Raw genomic sequence first — 18,936 nt, 5'->3', positions numbered from 1 at the left:
TATTTTTGGTTCCTTCCCAACCCATAATATTTGTGTCTTGTCTTGATTCATGTGTCCATTTGTTTGTGTATGAAATTTGTGTTTTAAAAAGGAAAGAGTTTAAGTTATAGACTGACACATTAGCAATTCATGTTTCTTTCAGGCCATTAATTAGATCTGTTTTGATTGCAATAAACAACTGTTTTCTTGTTACACAGAGAAACCTGGTGAGTATTTTCTTTTAACCTGGGTTCATCAGTCAGGTAAATTGGAGATTTTGGATGGTTTGATTATATATTTTCGCATCTGTTAAGGCTGGGAAATAATGCAGCTTGATTTCCAACGCAATACCCCAGTGAGTTGGAACAGCAGAAAACATGAACATAAAATAAGGGAGATGAGGGAACTGCATGAATAGCAATATAAACAAGTCTGATGAAGAGGGGCAAGGGGAGAGTAAATAGGGGAAATTGTTCCAATGCAAGAACCTAAAGGTAGGGATAAAATTGTCATTATATCAACTGTATAAACAGTTGTAACAAATCAGAAGAATACCAACAAATACCTACAAAGGACGACAATTTCTCAAGAAATAAAAGATATCCATATATTTTGCCAATAGTTCTCCATTTATAAATCACAAGATGTTAAAAATACTTGCAGTGTAACTTACAACAAGTGCGAGCCTATGTACTTATTTTCAAAGTACAAGCAATAGTTATACTCAGGAACATTTTACAGCTATCAAATTTTTATGGTTTTGTCTGATCTTCTAAAGTTGCTTAGATTTTAATTTTTTTTAGGACACTGAAAGTTTACATCAATGGAAGAGGCCACGTATTTCACTATGTTTTCAACCTACTCTTGGCTTTAAAAATCCAAAGATAACCCCACTGTCTTCCTCACGTGTCGCTGGAGCAAATGGTATTTTGAGCTGTACACAGGGAAACAAACATCAGAATGTGGAAAACAATGTGACAATCTGATTACAGTGACCCCGACACACACACAAACACACACACACACACACACACACACACACACACACACACACACACACACACACACACACACACACACACACAAACACACACACAGACATGGGTGAGCGCACACACACCTCCACCAACTATCCCGCCCACCAGAAAACCATAAAAGCTTCATCTTCCAAAACCTGCATGCCATGTTCCCAGTCCCAAGCCTGTGACCTCCCTTGTACTTCCAACCCATGATCTCCCACATTCCCACTCCCTCAACCCCAAAGCCCACAACTGCAAGCTCTATTAAACCAGAGACACTTTAAACCTCACCATTAAGAAATGGGAATAAGTCTGTGGTCTTTCTGTATTTATAATCAGGTATGCCAAAATTTCTAGACGAATGTTGAGAACATCTATAATGGAATACCAACTGCTACAGATAGGATCCAAATTATGTCTTAATCAATATTTTGTGTAAAGTTATTATTACTCCTTTACTCTTGTACTCTGTGGCCCCACTTATAAAATCCACACTCCCATTTTTTAAGGCTCTGTCCACCTTACCCATACCTTCAAGAATTATCTTTTAAAAGGAGAATCCAGGACTATTTTCCTTGAAGAAAATAATGCAAAGGGGAGATTTTATTGAGATTTTTAAAGTTGTGAGGGGTCAGAGGAGAGTAAATGAATGAAAGTTGCGCCCATTTATGAATAGATTAAAAATTAAAGGGCACAACTTTAAAGAAATGGTCAAACAGAATCAATAACAGTAAGAGAAAACGAATAGTGAATAGTGGTCTGGAATGCAATAACAGCATGGTGGAAGCAAGTTCAATCAAGGCATTCAAAGCAGAAGTTGACTGTTATTTGAAAACAATGTTGATATTATGGAAAAACTGAAGGAGAATGGCAATAAGTATTATGCTTGTTCCTGGAGCCAGTATGGACTCAATAGGCTGAATGGCCTCTTTCTGAACTGTAATGATTCTGTAATTACAGAGTCATAGATTCTGTCGGACATCCTGAAAGATGCTATATAAATCAAAGTGCTTTAAAATCGATTAAGTACTTTCGCACTGTGGTTACTGTTGAAATGCAAGGATGGCAACAGTCACCTATGAATTTGAATACCTAGATTTCTTTGCTCATTTACACACTGAAGTTTGGTCAACTGAATTACAGTCCCCCTGCTTAACCTTCTCTCTTTCCCTAACAGGTTGACATACCTGACAAAATTGATTTACAAAAATGCACATTGATATAACAGTTGAAATAGTAACATTTGCTATTTATACCCAAATGTATCAAATGGCATTGGGACTAAAATAATCTGTGAACCCATACACATTGACATAAGTTAAAGAAAAATAGTAGAGACATAATTACATATAAAAGGAAATGCCACTCTAAAAGCAAATACTGCAGGAGGATTAAGTGTTAAAGTGATCCCTACATTCAAAAAGGACTGAACAATTCAGGGCTCTGTAGACCAATTAACTTAATGTCAGCAGTAGGAAAAATAATGGACTCATTATTCAAATATATAATAGAAAAACATTTAGAAACTGAACAAAGCAATAAAGAGAGGTAGCATGGGTTTCAAAAGAGGTCATGTTTGACTGACAATGCTGAATACTGAAGTTCTGAAGATGATATATCGGACTCAAAACATTAACTCTGTTTCTCTCTCCACAACTGTTGCTAAAATTGCTAAGACTGAGTTTCTCCAGCAAATTCTGTTTTAATTTCAAATTTCCAGGGTCAGCATAGGAGAATTAAATAACCGCTAATAAGAACAGTTAAGTGGCTAACAATGGGCTGTGTGTAAGAGCAGACCATATGATAATAAGGCTGTTCAGTACAGCACCTCAGTTTCTGCTCGGGAACTCCACAGCTTTCTGCACTCGACACTCCGTTCAGCAATTTCAGGGTGTTAGGCACCTTCTCCTATGTTCCTACCCCAACTCCCAAACACCAGGTCTCATTATTATATAAGGCCATAAGACATAGGAGTAGAAGGCCATTCAGCCCATCGAGTCTACTCCGTCATTTAATCATGGCTGATGGCCATTTCAACTCCACTTACCTGCACTCTCCTTGTAGCCCTTAATTTCTTGTGAGATCAAGAATTTATCAATCTCTGCCTAGAAGGCATTTAATGTCCCGGCCTCCACTGCGCTCCATGGCAATGAATTCCACAGGCCCATCACTCTCTGGCTGAAGAAATGTCTCCTCACTTCCGTTTTAAATTTACCCCCTCTAATTCTAAGGCTGTGCTCACAGGTCCTAGTCTCCCCGCCTAACAGAAACAACTTCCCAGCGTCCACCCTTTCTAAGCCATAAGGTATCTTGTAAGTTTCTATTAGATCTCCCCTCAACCTTCTAAGCTCTAATGAATACAATCCCAGGATCCTCAGCCATTCATCGTACGTTAAACCTACCATTCCAGGGATAATCCGTGTGAATCTCCGCTGGACACGGTCCAGTCCTAGTATGTCCTTCCTGAGGTGTGGGGCCCAAAATTGGACACAGTATTCTAAGTGGGGCCTAACTAGAGCTTTATAAAGTCTCAGAAGCACATCACTGCTTTTATATTCCAACCCTCTTGAGATAAACAACAACATTACATTCGCTTTCTTAATTACGGACTCTACCTGCAAGTTAACCTTTAGCGAATCCTGGACCAACACTCCCAGATCCCTTTGTACTTCTGCTATTTGAATTTTCTCACCGTTTAGAAAATAGTCCATGCCTGTATTCTTTTTTCCAAAGTGCAATACCTCGCATTTGCTCACATTGAATTTCATCAGCCATTTCCTGGACCACTCTCCTAAATTGTCTAAATCTTTCTGCAGCTTCCCCACCTCCTCAGTACTACCTGCCTGTCCAGCTGTCTTCCTATCATCGGCAAACTTCACCAGAATGCCCCCAGACGCTTCTTCCAGGTCATTAATATATAAAGTGAACAGCTGCGGCCCCAACACTGAATCCTGCGGGACACCACTTGTCATGGTTGCCATTCCAAAAAATAGCCTTTCATCCCGACTCTCTGCCTTCTGTCAGACAGCCAATCCTGGTTTGCCGTGACACACAAATCATTGTCAGCCACTAACTGTCCCCGTTAGTAGCTATTCATTCTCCTCGGCTGACCATTATCTGCTTCTTTGTCTGTCCAACAGGTCTTGTCTCTCTTTAGACTCTCTCTACACCAGTCACTTACTCCTTACTCATATCCTCATCCTATCATCTGCAAAAATACAAACATTTTTCTAACTCCCATCAATTCTGAGGAATGGTCACTGGACACAAAACATTAACTCTGATTTCTCTCCACAGGTGGTGCCAAATGTCTTGAGCTTTTCCTGCAATTTCTGTTTCTGTTTCTGATTTCTAGCATCCACAGTTCTTTGGTTGTGGGTTTTTTTTTGCAAAACTAACAGAAAAAAGTAGTTCAGGGCAAAGTAGTAGATATAATTGATATAACTGGATTTCATAAAGGCCTTAGAAAATACACAAAGGACTCCTGAATAAGATCAGAATATATGATGTCAGATAACAAAGTACAGAATGGATAGCAAGCTGGGTACAAAACAAAAAGCAGAGAGTAGGGACTAAACGTGACTGGTATTATTCTGCAAAGGATCAGTGCTGAGATCACTCTTCCTCATGATTGACACAAACCATCTAGATTTGGGAACAGAAAGTAGCTTCAAAATCTGACACCAAATAATGTGGTGCAGTTACTGCAGTGGCAGGCTAAATGCACAAAGATATTACAATACCTGCAAAAATATCACAAAATGGTCAAATGTACATGAGTGTGAGGCACAGTAGAATATTTTGGTGGGAAGAATAAAAAAACTACATACTGTTTGGTAAATAAGTGTCTGATTAGGGCAGAGTAATAGAGGGTAGACAAACAGGTGGCTAAAGAACACAGCAAGCCAGGCAGCATCTGGAGGAAAGGAGCAGTCAATGTTTCAGGTATAACCCTACATCAGGACTGGATGTGGAGATAGCGGGAGCTGCAAATAAAGAAAGGCAGAGGAGGAGTGGAGGCAGAATGGTGGTGATAGGTCGACACTGATAGGAAGCATGGCCTGATTGGTCGATGGGAGGGATGTATCTGGTTGATAGCTGGAAGGGTGGGTCAGAAGTTTGAATGGAATGGGAGGGGTGGAATGGATGGGAAGGTTATTTGAAATTGAAGAACTCAATTGTTGAGTCCTCTGGGCTGTAAGCCAGAAGAAGGTGCTGTTCTTCAAATTTGCATTCTGATTTGCTATGACACTGAAGGATTCCAAGGATGGACAAGTCAGAGGGGTAGTGGGGGCAGCTGGTTGAAATGGGTGGTGACCAGAAGGTTAGGTGAGGTTGGCTATTATGGGCCAGGTGAAGATGCTCAGCAAAATGGTCACGTAGTCTACGTTTGGTCCCACCGACGTACAGAAGACAACTTCAGGAGCGTCAGATGCAGTAGACTGGGTTGGAAGAGATGCAGGTGTAGTGCTGCCTCACCTGGAAGGCCTGTTTACGGCCTTGAATGGAGGTGAGGGAGGTGGTGTGTGGGCAGGTGTTGCATTTTTTATGGTTACAGGGGAAGGTATCGGGTGGGTCGGAGTGGTTGTTGGGGAGTGTGGCGTGAGCTAAGGAATAGCGAAGGGAATGGTCCTTGCAGAATGCAGAGAAGGGTGGGAAGTCGAAGATGTTCCCTGTGGTGGGGTCTATTTGGAGTTGGCAGAAGTGTTGAGGATGATATGTTGGATGTGGAGACTATTGGAGTGGAAAGTGAGGGCAAGAGGGGCACAATCCATATTACGTTTGGAGCAGGGAGAGATGGTTAAGAGCTGTGGAGCGGGGAATGGAGTAGACACGGTGGAGGGCTGTCTGGATGGCAGTGGGGACAAACAGCATTGTTTGAAAAAGGCAGAGATCTGGGATGCTTGAGAGTGGAATGCTTCCTTGTCAGAGCAGATGCAACAGAGATGGCGGAGTTGGAAAAGTGGGATGGAGATTTTGCAGGATACAGGGTGAGAGGAGGTGTGGAGAAACAGACGATTTGGGTACAGCTGTTATAATACAACTATGTCACCTGACAGACCCAAAGGCTCAAATTGTGCATGCAGAAAATTTCACATATGCATGCTTTGTGAAACAGCATGGCAGTAAAAAAATACATGACAGCACCCAAACATGCATAACGAATATGCATGAAGAGGATGATGGAGTGATGTCAATGGCAGTATTGGCAGGGACATTATACATGCTTGTCTTGCACAGGTACTCTGAAAGCATTTTTGGGGGTATCAGCAGATATTTTGTTATGATGCAGAAAACAAACTGAAGCACAGAACTGTAATCTTTTTTTTACACAACTTGATGTTTATTTAAAGGTACATACTACAAAAATTTACCTCCCAACCCAATAACCACAGTTTTAGTCTGTTGTCATCCAAACGTAGAAACTCAAATCAAACGCCAGTTAATTTCCAGCACCTGTTAAACTGTTAAAAAATAAAAGAACTGCAGATGCTATAAATCAGGAGAAACAAAAGTTGTTGGAAAAGCTCAGCAGGACTGGCAGCATCTGTGAATAAAAAGTCAGAGTTAATGTTTCAGGTCCAGTGACTCTTCTTCAAAACAGTTCTTAGTTTCTAAATTAAACTGTTATTATCCAATTAACAACTGATAAACATGTCACTGAAACTGCAGGACAAGCTAATAAAACCATTCATATTTCCAGAGTGACAGAATTGAAAAGCAGAAATGTTAAACTTGTCCAGAATGTTGATTGGACTACACTTACAAAACTGTGAATAGTCCCTATATTATGAAAGGAAAGCAATACAGAGGTATTGGAGGAAGTGCAAACTAGATACACCAGAATAAAAGTAGCCAAAGGATATAACCAAAATCACCAGGTTCAGCTCTTTTCTCTAGAAAAATAGCCTGAGAAATGTTAGATTATGAAAGAGTTTGAAGGGTACAGTGAGAGATTTTGGCACTGATAAATGCAACCAGAAATTCACGGATAAGAAAACTCTTTAGTCAAAGTGTTGTTAGATTGTACAACTTGATTCCCTAAGGGGGATAGAGAGAAATAACAGGGATGCCTTACTGCATGGAGTATAATGTGGGAAAATATGAAGTTCATTTTGGAAGGAATATCCAAAGAACAAGTATTATTTGAATGGAGAAAACCTGCTTAAAGTTCCAACATAAAAAGGAGCTTGGAGGGTATTTGTGCAAAAAACACAGAAAGCTAGCACACTGGTGTAGCAGGCAATCAAGAAGTTTAATGGAATATTTCAAGGGTACTGGAGTATAAAGGCAAGAAAGTCCTACTGGAACTACTCAGAAGTCACATGAATCCAGGTTATAGTCCAACAGGCTTATTTGAAATCAGAGACAGTAGGAACTGCAGATGCTGGAGAATCTGAGATAACAAGGTTTGAGCTGGATGGACACAGCAGACCAAGCATCAGAGGAGCAGGAAAGCTGATGTTTAGGATCTAGACCCTGCTTCAGACATGAGGGAGGGGAAAGGGATTCTGAAATAAATAGGGAGAGGGGGGAGGCGGTTTGAAGATGGATAAAGGAGGATATCCATCTTCTGTCCGCCTCCCCCTTCCTCCCTCCCTCTCCCTCCCTCCCTGTTTATTTCAGAATCCACTTCCCCTCCCCCATTTCTGAAGAAGGGTCTAAATCTGAAACAAGATAATAAAATGTGAGGCTGGATGAACACAGCAGGCCAAGCAGCATCTCAGGAGCACAAAAGCTGACATTTTGGGCCTAGACCCTTCATCAGAGAGGGGGATGGGGAGAGGGAACTGGAATAAATAGGGAGAGAGGGGGAGGCGGACCGAAGATGGAGAGTAAAGAAGATAGGTGGAGAGAGTATGGGTGGGGAGGTAGGGAGGGGATAGGGCAGTCCAGGGAAGACGGACAGGTCAAGGAGGTGGATGAGGTTAGTAGGTAGCTGGGGGTGCAGCTTGGGGTGGGAGGAAGGGATGGGTGAGAGGAAGAACCGGTTAGGGAGGCAGAGACAGGTCCCTAACCGGTTCTTCCTCTCACCCATCCCTTCCTCCCACCCCAACCCGCACCCCCAGCTACCTACTAACCTCATCCCACCTCCTTGACCTGTCCGTCTTCCCTGGACTGACCTATCCCCTCCCTACCTCCCCACCTATACTCTCTCCACCTATCTTCTTTACTCTCCATCTTCGGTCCGCCTCCCCCTCTCTCCCTATTTATTCCAGTTCCCTCTCCCCATCCCCCTCTCTGATAAAGGGTCTAGGCCCGAAACGTCAGCTTTTGTGCTCCTGAGATGCTGCTTGGCCTGCTGTGTTCATCCAGCCTCACATTTTATTATCTTGGAATTCTCCAGCATCTGCAGTTCCCATTATCTCTGAGACTATAATCTGATGTTGTGTGATTTCTGATCTCATCCACCCCAGTCCAACACCAACACCTGCACATCATTACTGGGACTGTACAAGGCTTTGGTGAGATCTCATCTGGAGTACTATGATAAATTTCGGTCCCTTTATTTAAAGCAAGATATTTCATTGCACGCAGTTCAGAGAAGATTCACCAGGATGATACCTTTTTTTAAATTCATTCACAGGATCTGAGCATTACTGGCTAGCCCAGCAATTAGTGCCTACCCCTAGTTGCCCATAGGCAATTAAGAATCAACCACATTGGCTGTGGAGACATATGTACTCCAGACCAGGTAAGAATGACACTTTCTTTCCCAAACGCCATCATTGAACCAGTTTGGGTTTTCCCCACAACAATCACCAATGAATTCATGGTCATCATTTGACTCTTAATCCCATATTTTTACTGAATTCAAATTTCACCATCTGCCATGATGGGATTCGAACCCAGGTCTCCAGAACATTGATAACGGGAACTGCAGATGCTGGAGAATCCGAGATAATAAAATGTGAGGCTGGATGAACACAGCAGGCCCAGCAGCATCTCAGGAGCACAAAAGCTGACGTTTCGGGCCTAGACCCTTCATCAGTGAGGGTTCTGGAATAAATAGGGAGAGAGGGGGAGGCGGACCGAAGATGGAGAGAAAAGAAGATGGGTGGAGAGGAGAGTATAGGTGGGGAGGTAGGGAGGGGATAGGTCAGTCCAGGGAAGACGGACAGGTCAAGGAGGTGGGATGAGGTTAGTGGGTAGGAGATGGAGGTGCGGCTTGGGGTGGGAGGAAGGAATGGGTGAGAGGGAGAACAGGTTAGGGAGGCAGAGACAGGTTGGACTGGTTTTGGGATGCAATGGGTGGAGGGGAAGAGATGGGCTGGTTGTGTGGTGCAGTGGGGGGAGGGGACGAACTGGGCTGGTTTTGGGATGCGGTGGGGGAAGGGGAGATTTTGAAGTTGGTGAAGTCCACATTGATACCATTGGGCTGCTGGGTTCCCAAGTGGAATATGAGTTGCTGTTCCTGCAACATTCGGGTGGCATCATTGTGGCACTGCAGGAGGCCTATGATGGACATGTCATCTAAAGAATGGGAGGGGGAGTGGAAATGGTTTGCGACTGGGAGGTGCAGTTGTTTATTGCGAACCGAGCGCAGGTGTTCTGCAAAGCGGTCCCCAAGCCTCCGCTTGGTTTCCCCAATGTAGAGGAAGCCACAACGGGTACAGTGGATGCAGTATACCACATTGGCAGATGTGCAGGTGAACCTCTGCTTAATATGGAAAATCATCTTGGGGCCTGGGATAGGTATGAGGGAGGAGGTGTTGGGGCAAGTGTAGCATTTCCTGCGGTTGCAGGGGAAGGTGCCGGGTGTGGTGGGGTTGGAGGGCAGTGTGGAGCGAACAAAGGTGTCACGGAGAGAGTGGTCTCTCCGGAAAGCAGACAAGGGTGGGGATGGAAAAACGTCTTGGGTGGTGGGGTCTCCAGAACATTCCCTGTTTCTCTGGACTAATAGTCCAAAAACAATACCACTAGGGAATTGTCTTATGAGCAGAGGTTGAACAGGTTGGAACTCTACTTACTGGAATTTAGAAGAATGAGTAGGGATCTCATTGAAACAAACTCAAAATCATTTCATGTTGGATCATTTTTAAAATGAATAATTCAATCTTTTGTATTTGTTAATACACAATCAGAATCTCAAGGGGCTTGACAGGATTTATACTGAGAGAATCTGGGGCTAGTCTCAGAATACAGGGGGCTGCCAATTTAAGATTGAGATGAGGGGGAAGTTCATAGAGTGTTGCGAGTTTTTGGAACTCCGTGTCACAGAGGGCTGTGGGGAGCAGAGTTCTTGTGTACATTTAAGGCTGAGATAGAGACAGAGTCTCTTGATCAGTAAGGGAATCAATGGTTACAGGGAATGGGCAGGAAAGTGGACTTGAAGAATTTCAGATCAGTCATGATCCTATTGAATTTCACAGCCTACTACAATTCAAGTGGTGAAGATAAATAGAGTTGATGCCATTGAAAGTGAAGCTAGATAATGGCATGAGAGACAGCACAGCATAATACAAAGGAGAACTGAATGACAAAGAAAAAGTAATATGGTAATGAGGGTTAACTGAATAAAGATGCTGGTGCGGAGTATTAACAGTTTAAGGGTCCAATGGCCCGATTTTGTGCTGTAGACAACACAAAATACCACATCAGCAATATCCGAATTCTCAATTTAAAGTTTTAAAGAAGTTTAATACGCAAGACCAATTTTCATCAAATATTATTTGAACAGTCAAAATCATTTCATATTAAATCGTTTTTAAAATGAATAATTTCATCTTTTGTATTTGCCAAACGAAATGCTCGGCAAAATACACTTCATAGCTTTATTTTACGTTGCTTGATTCTACAGGAAAAAAGTACGTTTCTCGGATTATTTTAGAAAACCTACAACTTTATTTTGCTGTTAACCCACAGAAAATAAATACCTGGTTCCGAAAAGATTCCCTTTGAAAACGGTTCTACGCGTTCAGGGGAAGTGATGATAAAACCGCAACCTGTTGCGACATTTATTCTTCATTAAATGATCCAGATTAAATGGAGAGTGAAAATCCGGATTGTTCTTACCTCCCTGGAGGCTGCCAGGAGCCCCGTGTCGCTGAGAAACCACACCAGAAAATACTCTCTTTCGAGAAACTCCGACAAGAGTTTTTGGTTCTCTTTGCTCGCAATGAATTTGACCCATTTGTCAGTTCGGAGTCTCAATGAGTAGATGATCCAACCCGCGATATACTGCACCCTCTCGTCTTCTCCGAAACTTTTATCGTGGTTTTCTTCACCATCTTCAGCCATTTCCTCCACTGATTTTTTTTTTGGCCTGACTACTTGCAACAATTTAGTTTTCAGTCAAATCGAGCCTTGTTTATTTTCACTGCGTTTCCAACTCACAGCTGCACATTTCGCTAGCGCTCGTGCCCCTACGAGTTGGACTCTCTGCTACGAACTGGTTTCCTTGGGAATAGAAATGAACATGCAACCTTCCCATCACTAGCCTCTTCCCCTCTTCCGGAGTGAACAGGTCCACTTCAAGGCGATGCCTTCTTTATGCAGCGTCTCCTCGGGAACAAACCATACGCAGAGGGGGTGGCTGCTGGTATGAAGCGTTGCAATTGTTTCAGCTGCAGTTGTGTCAATGTAAACAGTCAATGAAAAATGCGTGTATGTCAATGCGACAAGAATACATGCATAATTAACCGGAGAAACAACGTTAGTCATCAACAAAATCGGGACAAATGTGTTGTCAAATTGAAATAAGCAGCGAGCCATCAGAAATAACAAACAAAGCAATGTATAAAACCCCAGAATGTTTTGTGGACTATAGCCAAGGTTTATTGACAAGATTCTCGTTTATCAGGACAACCTTGAGCCGGGATGGAGTGTTGACGCGTGGATTTGGATCGTTTTCCTCGAATACTCAACACACGTTAGCGCTACAGAAGGAAGAAAAATGGTCTTTTTAAAAATGCAGTGTATTTTCAACTGTTGCAAAGTTATCTAATAAACAAAATATTACATGCCAGATCTGCAGAAGCAAACTTGTACATTTCTAACAAAACTTCATAGGGTGCCTCAAAGTCGCTGCCAGTGGGTAGGAGGTTTGTAGCGCAGCGGTGGCATCCTTCTCGGCGAGCTGTAAAGCTCTGAGTTCGAGTCTGTCGAAGGTGTACGTTCGTGTAAAGTCGCCAATCAAGTTGGTTATCTATTTAGCGGATAAGAATGGAGGAGTTTCCTAACTAGCTATCCTACACAAAGCATGACTAATTGGAGTTGAGGAAAAAAGACAAAAACCCTAAGGGATCTTGTGGACAGTGGCTTGTCATAATTCTAGTTCATTTATAATTGCAGAATTCCACTACTGATATGGGAATTTGGTAAGTGGAAAAGTTCAGGGATGGTTTTGTGTTTCAATTATTTACAATGAAAATTAACTTTGCACATTTGGTGTAATCAAATGGTATAAGCCACCAAAAGTGAAGCAAGGATTTTGTAAAATATCCATTTCCAATCTTGAGATGTGAAACCAAAGGTAACCCACATGTTGGGTTATAAAAGGTTTTATGGTTGCAAAAGGAAATTTGGTCAGGTATAGGAGGACACAGACAGGCTAGCAGAATGCAGTGAACAGTTATGATCAAGAATGCATTGCCTGAGAGAATAGTGGAGAGCAATGGTTTCTGTAACCTGTGGGGCTTCACATCAGCTATGAACCCCACACACTCTCCATCATCTTCAACTGTAATACTTCAAATCTGGTTTAAATATAGTACACACAAAATTCAAAAGTCCAAGTGAAGCAGCACTTTACCTGCATTTCACTCAATCTAGTCCACTACACTTGCTGCTCACAATACAGTCTCCTCTACATTGGGGAAACAAAGCATAGGCTGGGTGACCACTTCACAGAACACCTACATTCTGTCTGCAAAACAGACCCTGAGCCTCCAGTTGCCTACCAGTTCAACAGATCATTTAGTTCCCTGGCCAACGCCTCTCTGTCAGGCTTGCTGCCATTCTCCGTCAAAGCTCAATGCAAGCTTGGAAGAACAGCATTTCTAAAGGAAAAAGACAGTTAACATTTCGGAAATGGTGACCCTTCCTCAGAACTGATGGTGGCTGGGAAAACATCGGTTTATATGGAGAAAAAAGGGGAGATGGATGGGGTAGGGAGTAAATGATAGGATAGAGCCTAAAGAGAGAGACAGTTGGACAGACAAAGAGTAAATAACAACCAGGCTGGGAGGGTGAATTGTTGTTAATGGGGACTATTAGCGACTAATAACACGTAATGTGTAATGACAGGCTATGTGGTAACAAGGCCTGCTGTGTGGGGTAGGGGACTGGAACTTGGGAGAGTTGAGGCCCTAAAATCATTGAACTCGATAATGAGTCCGAAGGTCTGCAGGGTTCCCAAGAGGAAAATGAGGTGTTGTTCTTCCAGTGTTGAGATTCGCTAAAACACTCCAGCAAGCCAGACACAGCCATGTTGGCCGGGGAACGGGTGGTGCATTAAAGTGGCAGGCAACGGGTCGTTCAGGACCTTTTCTGCAAACAGAACATAGATGTTCTAAGAAGCAGTCATCCAATCTATGCTTCGTTTCCACAATGTAGAGTAGACCACATTGTGAGCAGCGAATGCAACAGATTGGATTCTGGGAAGTGCAGGTGAATTGTTGCTTCACCTGGAAAGTAGGTTTGGGCCCTTGGAGACTGGAGAGGGAGGGGGTAAATGGGCAGGCGTTACACCTTCACTGGTTACAGGGGAAGGTGCTGCAGGGACGAATGTTCTGGCAAAAAAGGATAAATAGGCTGGTCAGCAGGACTTTAAAATCAAAAGTGGGGGGGGGGGGAATGGTGAAACTTTCCCCAGTGCGAAACCAAGCGGCAGGTTAACATCTGTAGTGGTGGATTCAAATACGTGGAAAAATATGAAAGAAATGACGGGGAAGGAGAAGTCAGGAGGGGTTATCAAAGTCTCCAGCACAGACATAAAGAAGACAGAGTGTTTGGAAGGTGATAGCAATCAAACTTGAAACACACAGGATAAACGAATGTCAATGACAGTTAATACAGGACTGAAAGTGTTATATCTGAATGCACACAGTACAAGGAATAAGGTAAATGAGCTTGAGGCATAGATCAAAATTGGCAGATATGATGTGGTGGGCATCACAGAGACATGGCTGCAAGGAAATCAGGATTGGAAACTGAATATCCAAGGATATATATACTATTGAAAAGGTAGGCAGGTGGGCCGAGGGTGATGGGGTTGCCTTATTTGTAAGAAATGAAATTAAATCAATTAGAAGAAACGAAGTAGGGTCAGGTGGTGCAGAATCTGTGCGAGTAGAATTGAGGAACTGCAAAGCTTAAAAAAACACCCTGGTTGGAGTTGTGTACAGGCCTCCAAACAGTAGTCAGGAGCTAGGGCGCAAGATACACCAGGAGATAGAAAAGGGGAGCGAGAAAGGCAAAGCCATAGTGATCATAGGTGATTACAATATGCAGGTGGACTGGGAAAATCATGTTGGTAGTGGATTGCAAGGAAAGAAATCTGTGGAAAGTCTACAAAAGCTGCTTTATGGAGTTGCTTATGGTGAAGCCCAGAAGGGAACAGGCAGTACTACATTTAGTGTTGTGCAATGAGGCAGACTTGATAAGGGAGCTTAAGGTGAAGGAACCCTTAGAATGCAGTGATCATAATATGATAGAATTTACTCTGCAATTTGAGAGGGAAAAGGTAGAATCAGAGGTAACAGTATTATAGCTGAATAAAGGTAATTACAGAGGTATGAGGGAGGAGCAGGCAGAATTGACTGGAAGAGGAGCCCAGCAGGAAAGACAGTGGAATAGCAATGTCAGGAGTTTCTGGGAGTAATTCAGGAGACACAGTAAAAATTCATCCCAAGGGGAAAGAAGCATGGTACGGGGAGGGTGAAGCAACTATGGCTGACTAAGGAAGTCAGGGAAGACATAAAAGCAAAAGAGAAAGCTTACAATGTGGTAAGGGCAGTGGGACATCAGAAGATTGAGAAGCTTACAAAGACCAACGGAGGGCAACAAAAAAATGTTGGGAGAAGGTTAAATATGAGGGTAAGCTAGCCAGTAATATAAATGAAGACTGTAAGAGTTTCTTTAAGTATTTGTAAGGTAAAAGAGGGGCAAAAGTGGACATTGGACTATTGGAAAATGATGCTGGAGAGATAGTTGTTCGGGAAAAAGGAAATGGCTGAGGAACTGAATAATTACTTCACATCAGTCTTCATGGTGGAAGACACAAGTAATATCCCAAAAATTCAAGAGAGTCAGGGAGCAGAGCTGAGTATGGTGGTCATCACCAAGGAAAAGGTGCTAGTAAACCTGATTGGCATGAAGGTAGATAAATCACCTGGAGCAGATGGACTACACCGCAGAGTTCTAAAGGAGATAGCTGAAGAGATAGTGGAAGCATTAGTGGTGATCTTTCAGGAATCGCTAGAGTCAGGAAGGGTCCCAGAGGACTGGAAAATCACTAACATGACACCCCTGTTTAAAAAGGGAGTAAGGCACAAAATGGAAAATTACCGGCCGATTAGCCTAACCTCGGTCATGGGTAAGATTTTGGAGTCCATTGCGAAGGATAAGATTTCTGACCATTTGGATATGTATGGTAACATAGGGCAAAATCGGCATGGCTTCATCAAGGAAACATCATGCCTGACAAATCTTTGAGAATTCTTTGAGGAAATAATGAGCAGGTTAGACCAAAGAGACCCAATAGATGTTTATCTACCTGAACTTCAAGAAGGCCTTTGACAAGGTGCTGCACTGGAGGCTGCTGAGTAAGATAAGGACCCATGGTGTTTGAGGCAAGGTGCTAGCATGGATAGAAGATTGGCCGTCTGGTAGGAAGCAGAGAGTGGGGATAAAAGGGTCTTTCTCAGGATGGCAGCTGGTGACAAGTGGTGTTCCGCTAGGGTCCGTGTTGGAACCACAACTTTTCACTTTATACATTAATGATCTAGTTGAAGGAACTGTGGGCATTCCGGCTGAGTTTGCAAACAATACAAAGATAGGTGGAGGGACAGGTAGTATTGAGGATGTGGGGAGGCTGCAGAAGGATTTGGACAGGTTAGGAGAGTGGGCAAAGAAGTGACAGATGGAGTACAACGTGGGAAAGTATGAGGTCATGCACTTTGGTAAGAAGAATAAAAGCATGAACTATTTTCTAAATGGGGAGAAAATTCAGAAGTCTCAAGTGCAAAGAGACTTGAGAGTTCTAGTCCAGGATTCTCTCAAGGTAAACTTGCAGGTTGAGTCAGTGGCCAGGAAGGCAAATGCAATGTTGGCATTTATTTTGAGAGGACTTGAAAATTAAAACAGGGATGTACTACTGAGGCTTTATAAGGCTCTGGTCAGGCCACATTTAGAGTATTGTGTGCAGTTTTGGGCCCCATGTCTGAGGAGGGATGTACTGGCCCTGGAGCAGGTTCATGAGAATTATCCCAGGAATGGAAAGCTTAACATTTGAGGACTCTGAGACTGTACTCATTGGAGATTGGAAGGATGAGGAGGGGAACTAATTGAAACTTATAGAATACTGAATGGCCTGGATTGAGTGGATTTTGGGAAGATGTTTCCACTGGTAGGTGAGACTAGGACCCGAGGGCACAGCCTTAGAGTAAAGGGAAGACCTTTTAGAACAGAGATAAGGAGAAACGTCTTCGGCCAGAGAGTGGTGAATCTATGGAATTCACTGCCACAGAAGGCTGTGGAGGCCGGGTCATTGAGTACATTTAAGACTGAAATATATAGGTTCTTGATTATCAAGGGGATGAAGGGTTAGGGGGAGGAAGTGGGAGAATGGGGTTGAGGAACTTATCAGCCATGATTGAATGGTGGAACAGACTCAATGGGCCAAATGGCCTAATTTATGCTCATATGTCTTATGGTCTTATGACTGTGGGGTATTCTGGGAGTGAAGGAAGTGTAGACCAGGGTGTCCCTGTAGGATGCAGACAAGGGAGTGGAAGGGAATATGTGTCTGGTGGTAGCATCTCGCTGGAGGTGGTAGAAATGGCACATGATGATCTTATGAATGTGGATGCTGGTTGGATGGTAGGCAAAGACAAGGGGAACCCGGTCACCGTTGTGGGAGGGAAGTGACAGCGTGAGGGTGGAAATGCGGAGATGGGTCGGACCTGGTTGAGGGCTTTGTCAACAATGGAGCTGGAGAATCCTCGGTTGAGGAAGAAGGTGGACATTTCGGTGGCTCCCTTGTCGAACTTGGCCTCATCTGTACATATATGGCAGAGACCGAGGAACTGAGAGAATTGGATGGAGTCTTTACAGGAAGTAGGGTCTGAGGATGTATAGTCGAGGTAGCTGTGGGAGTCGGTGGGTTTGTAGTGGATATTAGTGGCCAGTCTATCCCCAGAAATGGAAACTGAAATGTCATTGAAGCGGATGGAGGAGTCAGAGATAGACCAGGTGAAAGTGAGGGCTGGGTGGAAATTAAAGGCAAAATTGGTGAACTTTTCCAATTCCAGATGAGAGAGGGAAGCAGCACCAATGATATTGTCAATGTATCGGAGACAGAGTTGTGGGTGGGGTCTGGAATAGGACTGGAACAAGGAATGTTCCACATATCCTATGAAGAGACAGGCATAACTAGAGCCCAGGCGGGTACTCTGCTTGCCGTCACACTCAACAACTTCTCTTTGAACTCATCTGTTGTTTTTAGGTAAAAGGGATGGCCACGAGTACCCACATGGGCCCTAGTTGTGTCCATTTACTTCTTCCCTCCGTAGTATCCGAACATACCTTCCAGGTGAAGCAACACTTCACCTGCACTTTCCAGAATCTAGTCTACTATATTCGCTGTTCACAACGTGGTCTCCTTTACATCAGGGAAATGAAGGATAGACTAGGTGATAATGGGACCTGCAGATGCTAGAGAATCCAAGATAATAAAATGTGAGGCTGGATGAACACAGCAGGCCAAGCAGCATCTCAGGAGCACAAAAGCTGACGTTTCGGGCCTAGACCCTTCATCAGAGAGCTCTCTGATGAAGGGTCTAGGCCCGAAACGTCAGCTTTTGTGCTCCTGAGATGCTGCTGGGCCTGCTGTGTTCATCCAGCCTCACATTTTATTATCAAGGATAGACTAGGTGACTGCTTCACAGAACATCTATGTTCTGCTCGCAACAAAGACCCTGAACTACCCGTTGCCTGCCACTTTAATGCACCACCCTGTTCCCTGTCCAACATGTCTGTCTCTGGCTTGCTGCAATGTTCTAGCAAAGCTCAACACAAGCTGGAAAAACAACACCTCAGTTTCCACTTGGGGACCCGGCAGCTCTTAGGAACCAACATTACGTTCAATAGTTTTCAGGCCTAAACTCTCCCATGTTCCAGCCCTCTACCTCACACACCGGGCCTTATTAAGAGAATCCCCCTTGTCCTCACATACCACCCCACCAACCTCCAGATACAATGCATCATCCCCTGACACTTCCGCCATCTACAATCCGATCCCACCACCCAAGACATTTTTCCATCCCCACCCTTGTCTGCCTTCTGGAGAGACCACTCTCTCTGGGACTCCCTTGTCCGCTCCACACTCCCCTCCTACCCCACCACACCTGGCACCTTCCCCTGCAACCGCAGGAAGTGCTACACTTGCCCCCACACCTCCTCCCTCACCCCTATCCCAGGCCCCAAGATGACTTTCCATATCAAGCAGATGTTCACCTGCACATCTGCCAATGTGGTGTACTGTATGCACTGTACCCGTTGTGGCTTCCTCTGCACTGGGGAAACCAAGCGGAGGCTTGGGGACTGCTTTGCAGAACACCTCCGCTGGGTTCACAATAAACAACTGCACCTCCCAGTTGCAAACCATTTCCACTCCCCTCCCATTCTTTAGATGACATGTCCATCATGGGCCTCCTGCAGTGCCACAGTGATGCCACCCGAGGGTTGCAGGAACAGCAACTCATATTCCGCTTGG

General features: G+C 43.8%; 1 protein-coding gene across 1 annotated transcript in view; it reads right to left on the bottom strand.

Moving 5' to 3' along the window:
* Positions 1-11,639, bottom strand: part of LOC125461085 (dynein axonemal heavy chain 11-like) — a 466,228-nt gene extending 454,589 nt beyond the window's left edge. The window contains exon 1 of the mRNA XM_059654665.1: positions 11,016-11,639. Within this exon, the coding sequence (XP_059510648.1) occupies positions 11,016-11,240 (225 nt within the window). The 5' untranslated portion in view covers positions 11,241-11,639. The remainder of the gene's footprint in view (positions 1-11,015) is intronic.
* Positions 11,640-18,936: the final 7,297 nt, after the last annotated feature.

This window comes from Stegostoma tigrinum, chromosome 2 (assembly GCF_030684315.1).
Source record: "Stegostoma tigrinum isolate sSteTig4 chromosome 2, sSteTig4.hap1, whole genome shotgun sequence".
In the NCBI taxonomy this organism is placed as follows: Eukaryota; Metazoa; Chordata; class Chondrichthyes; order Orectolobiformes; family Stegostomatidae; genus Stegostoma; species Stegostoma tigrinum.
This window is presented reverse-complemented; position numbering and strand designations above follow the sequence as displayed.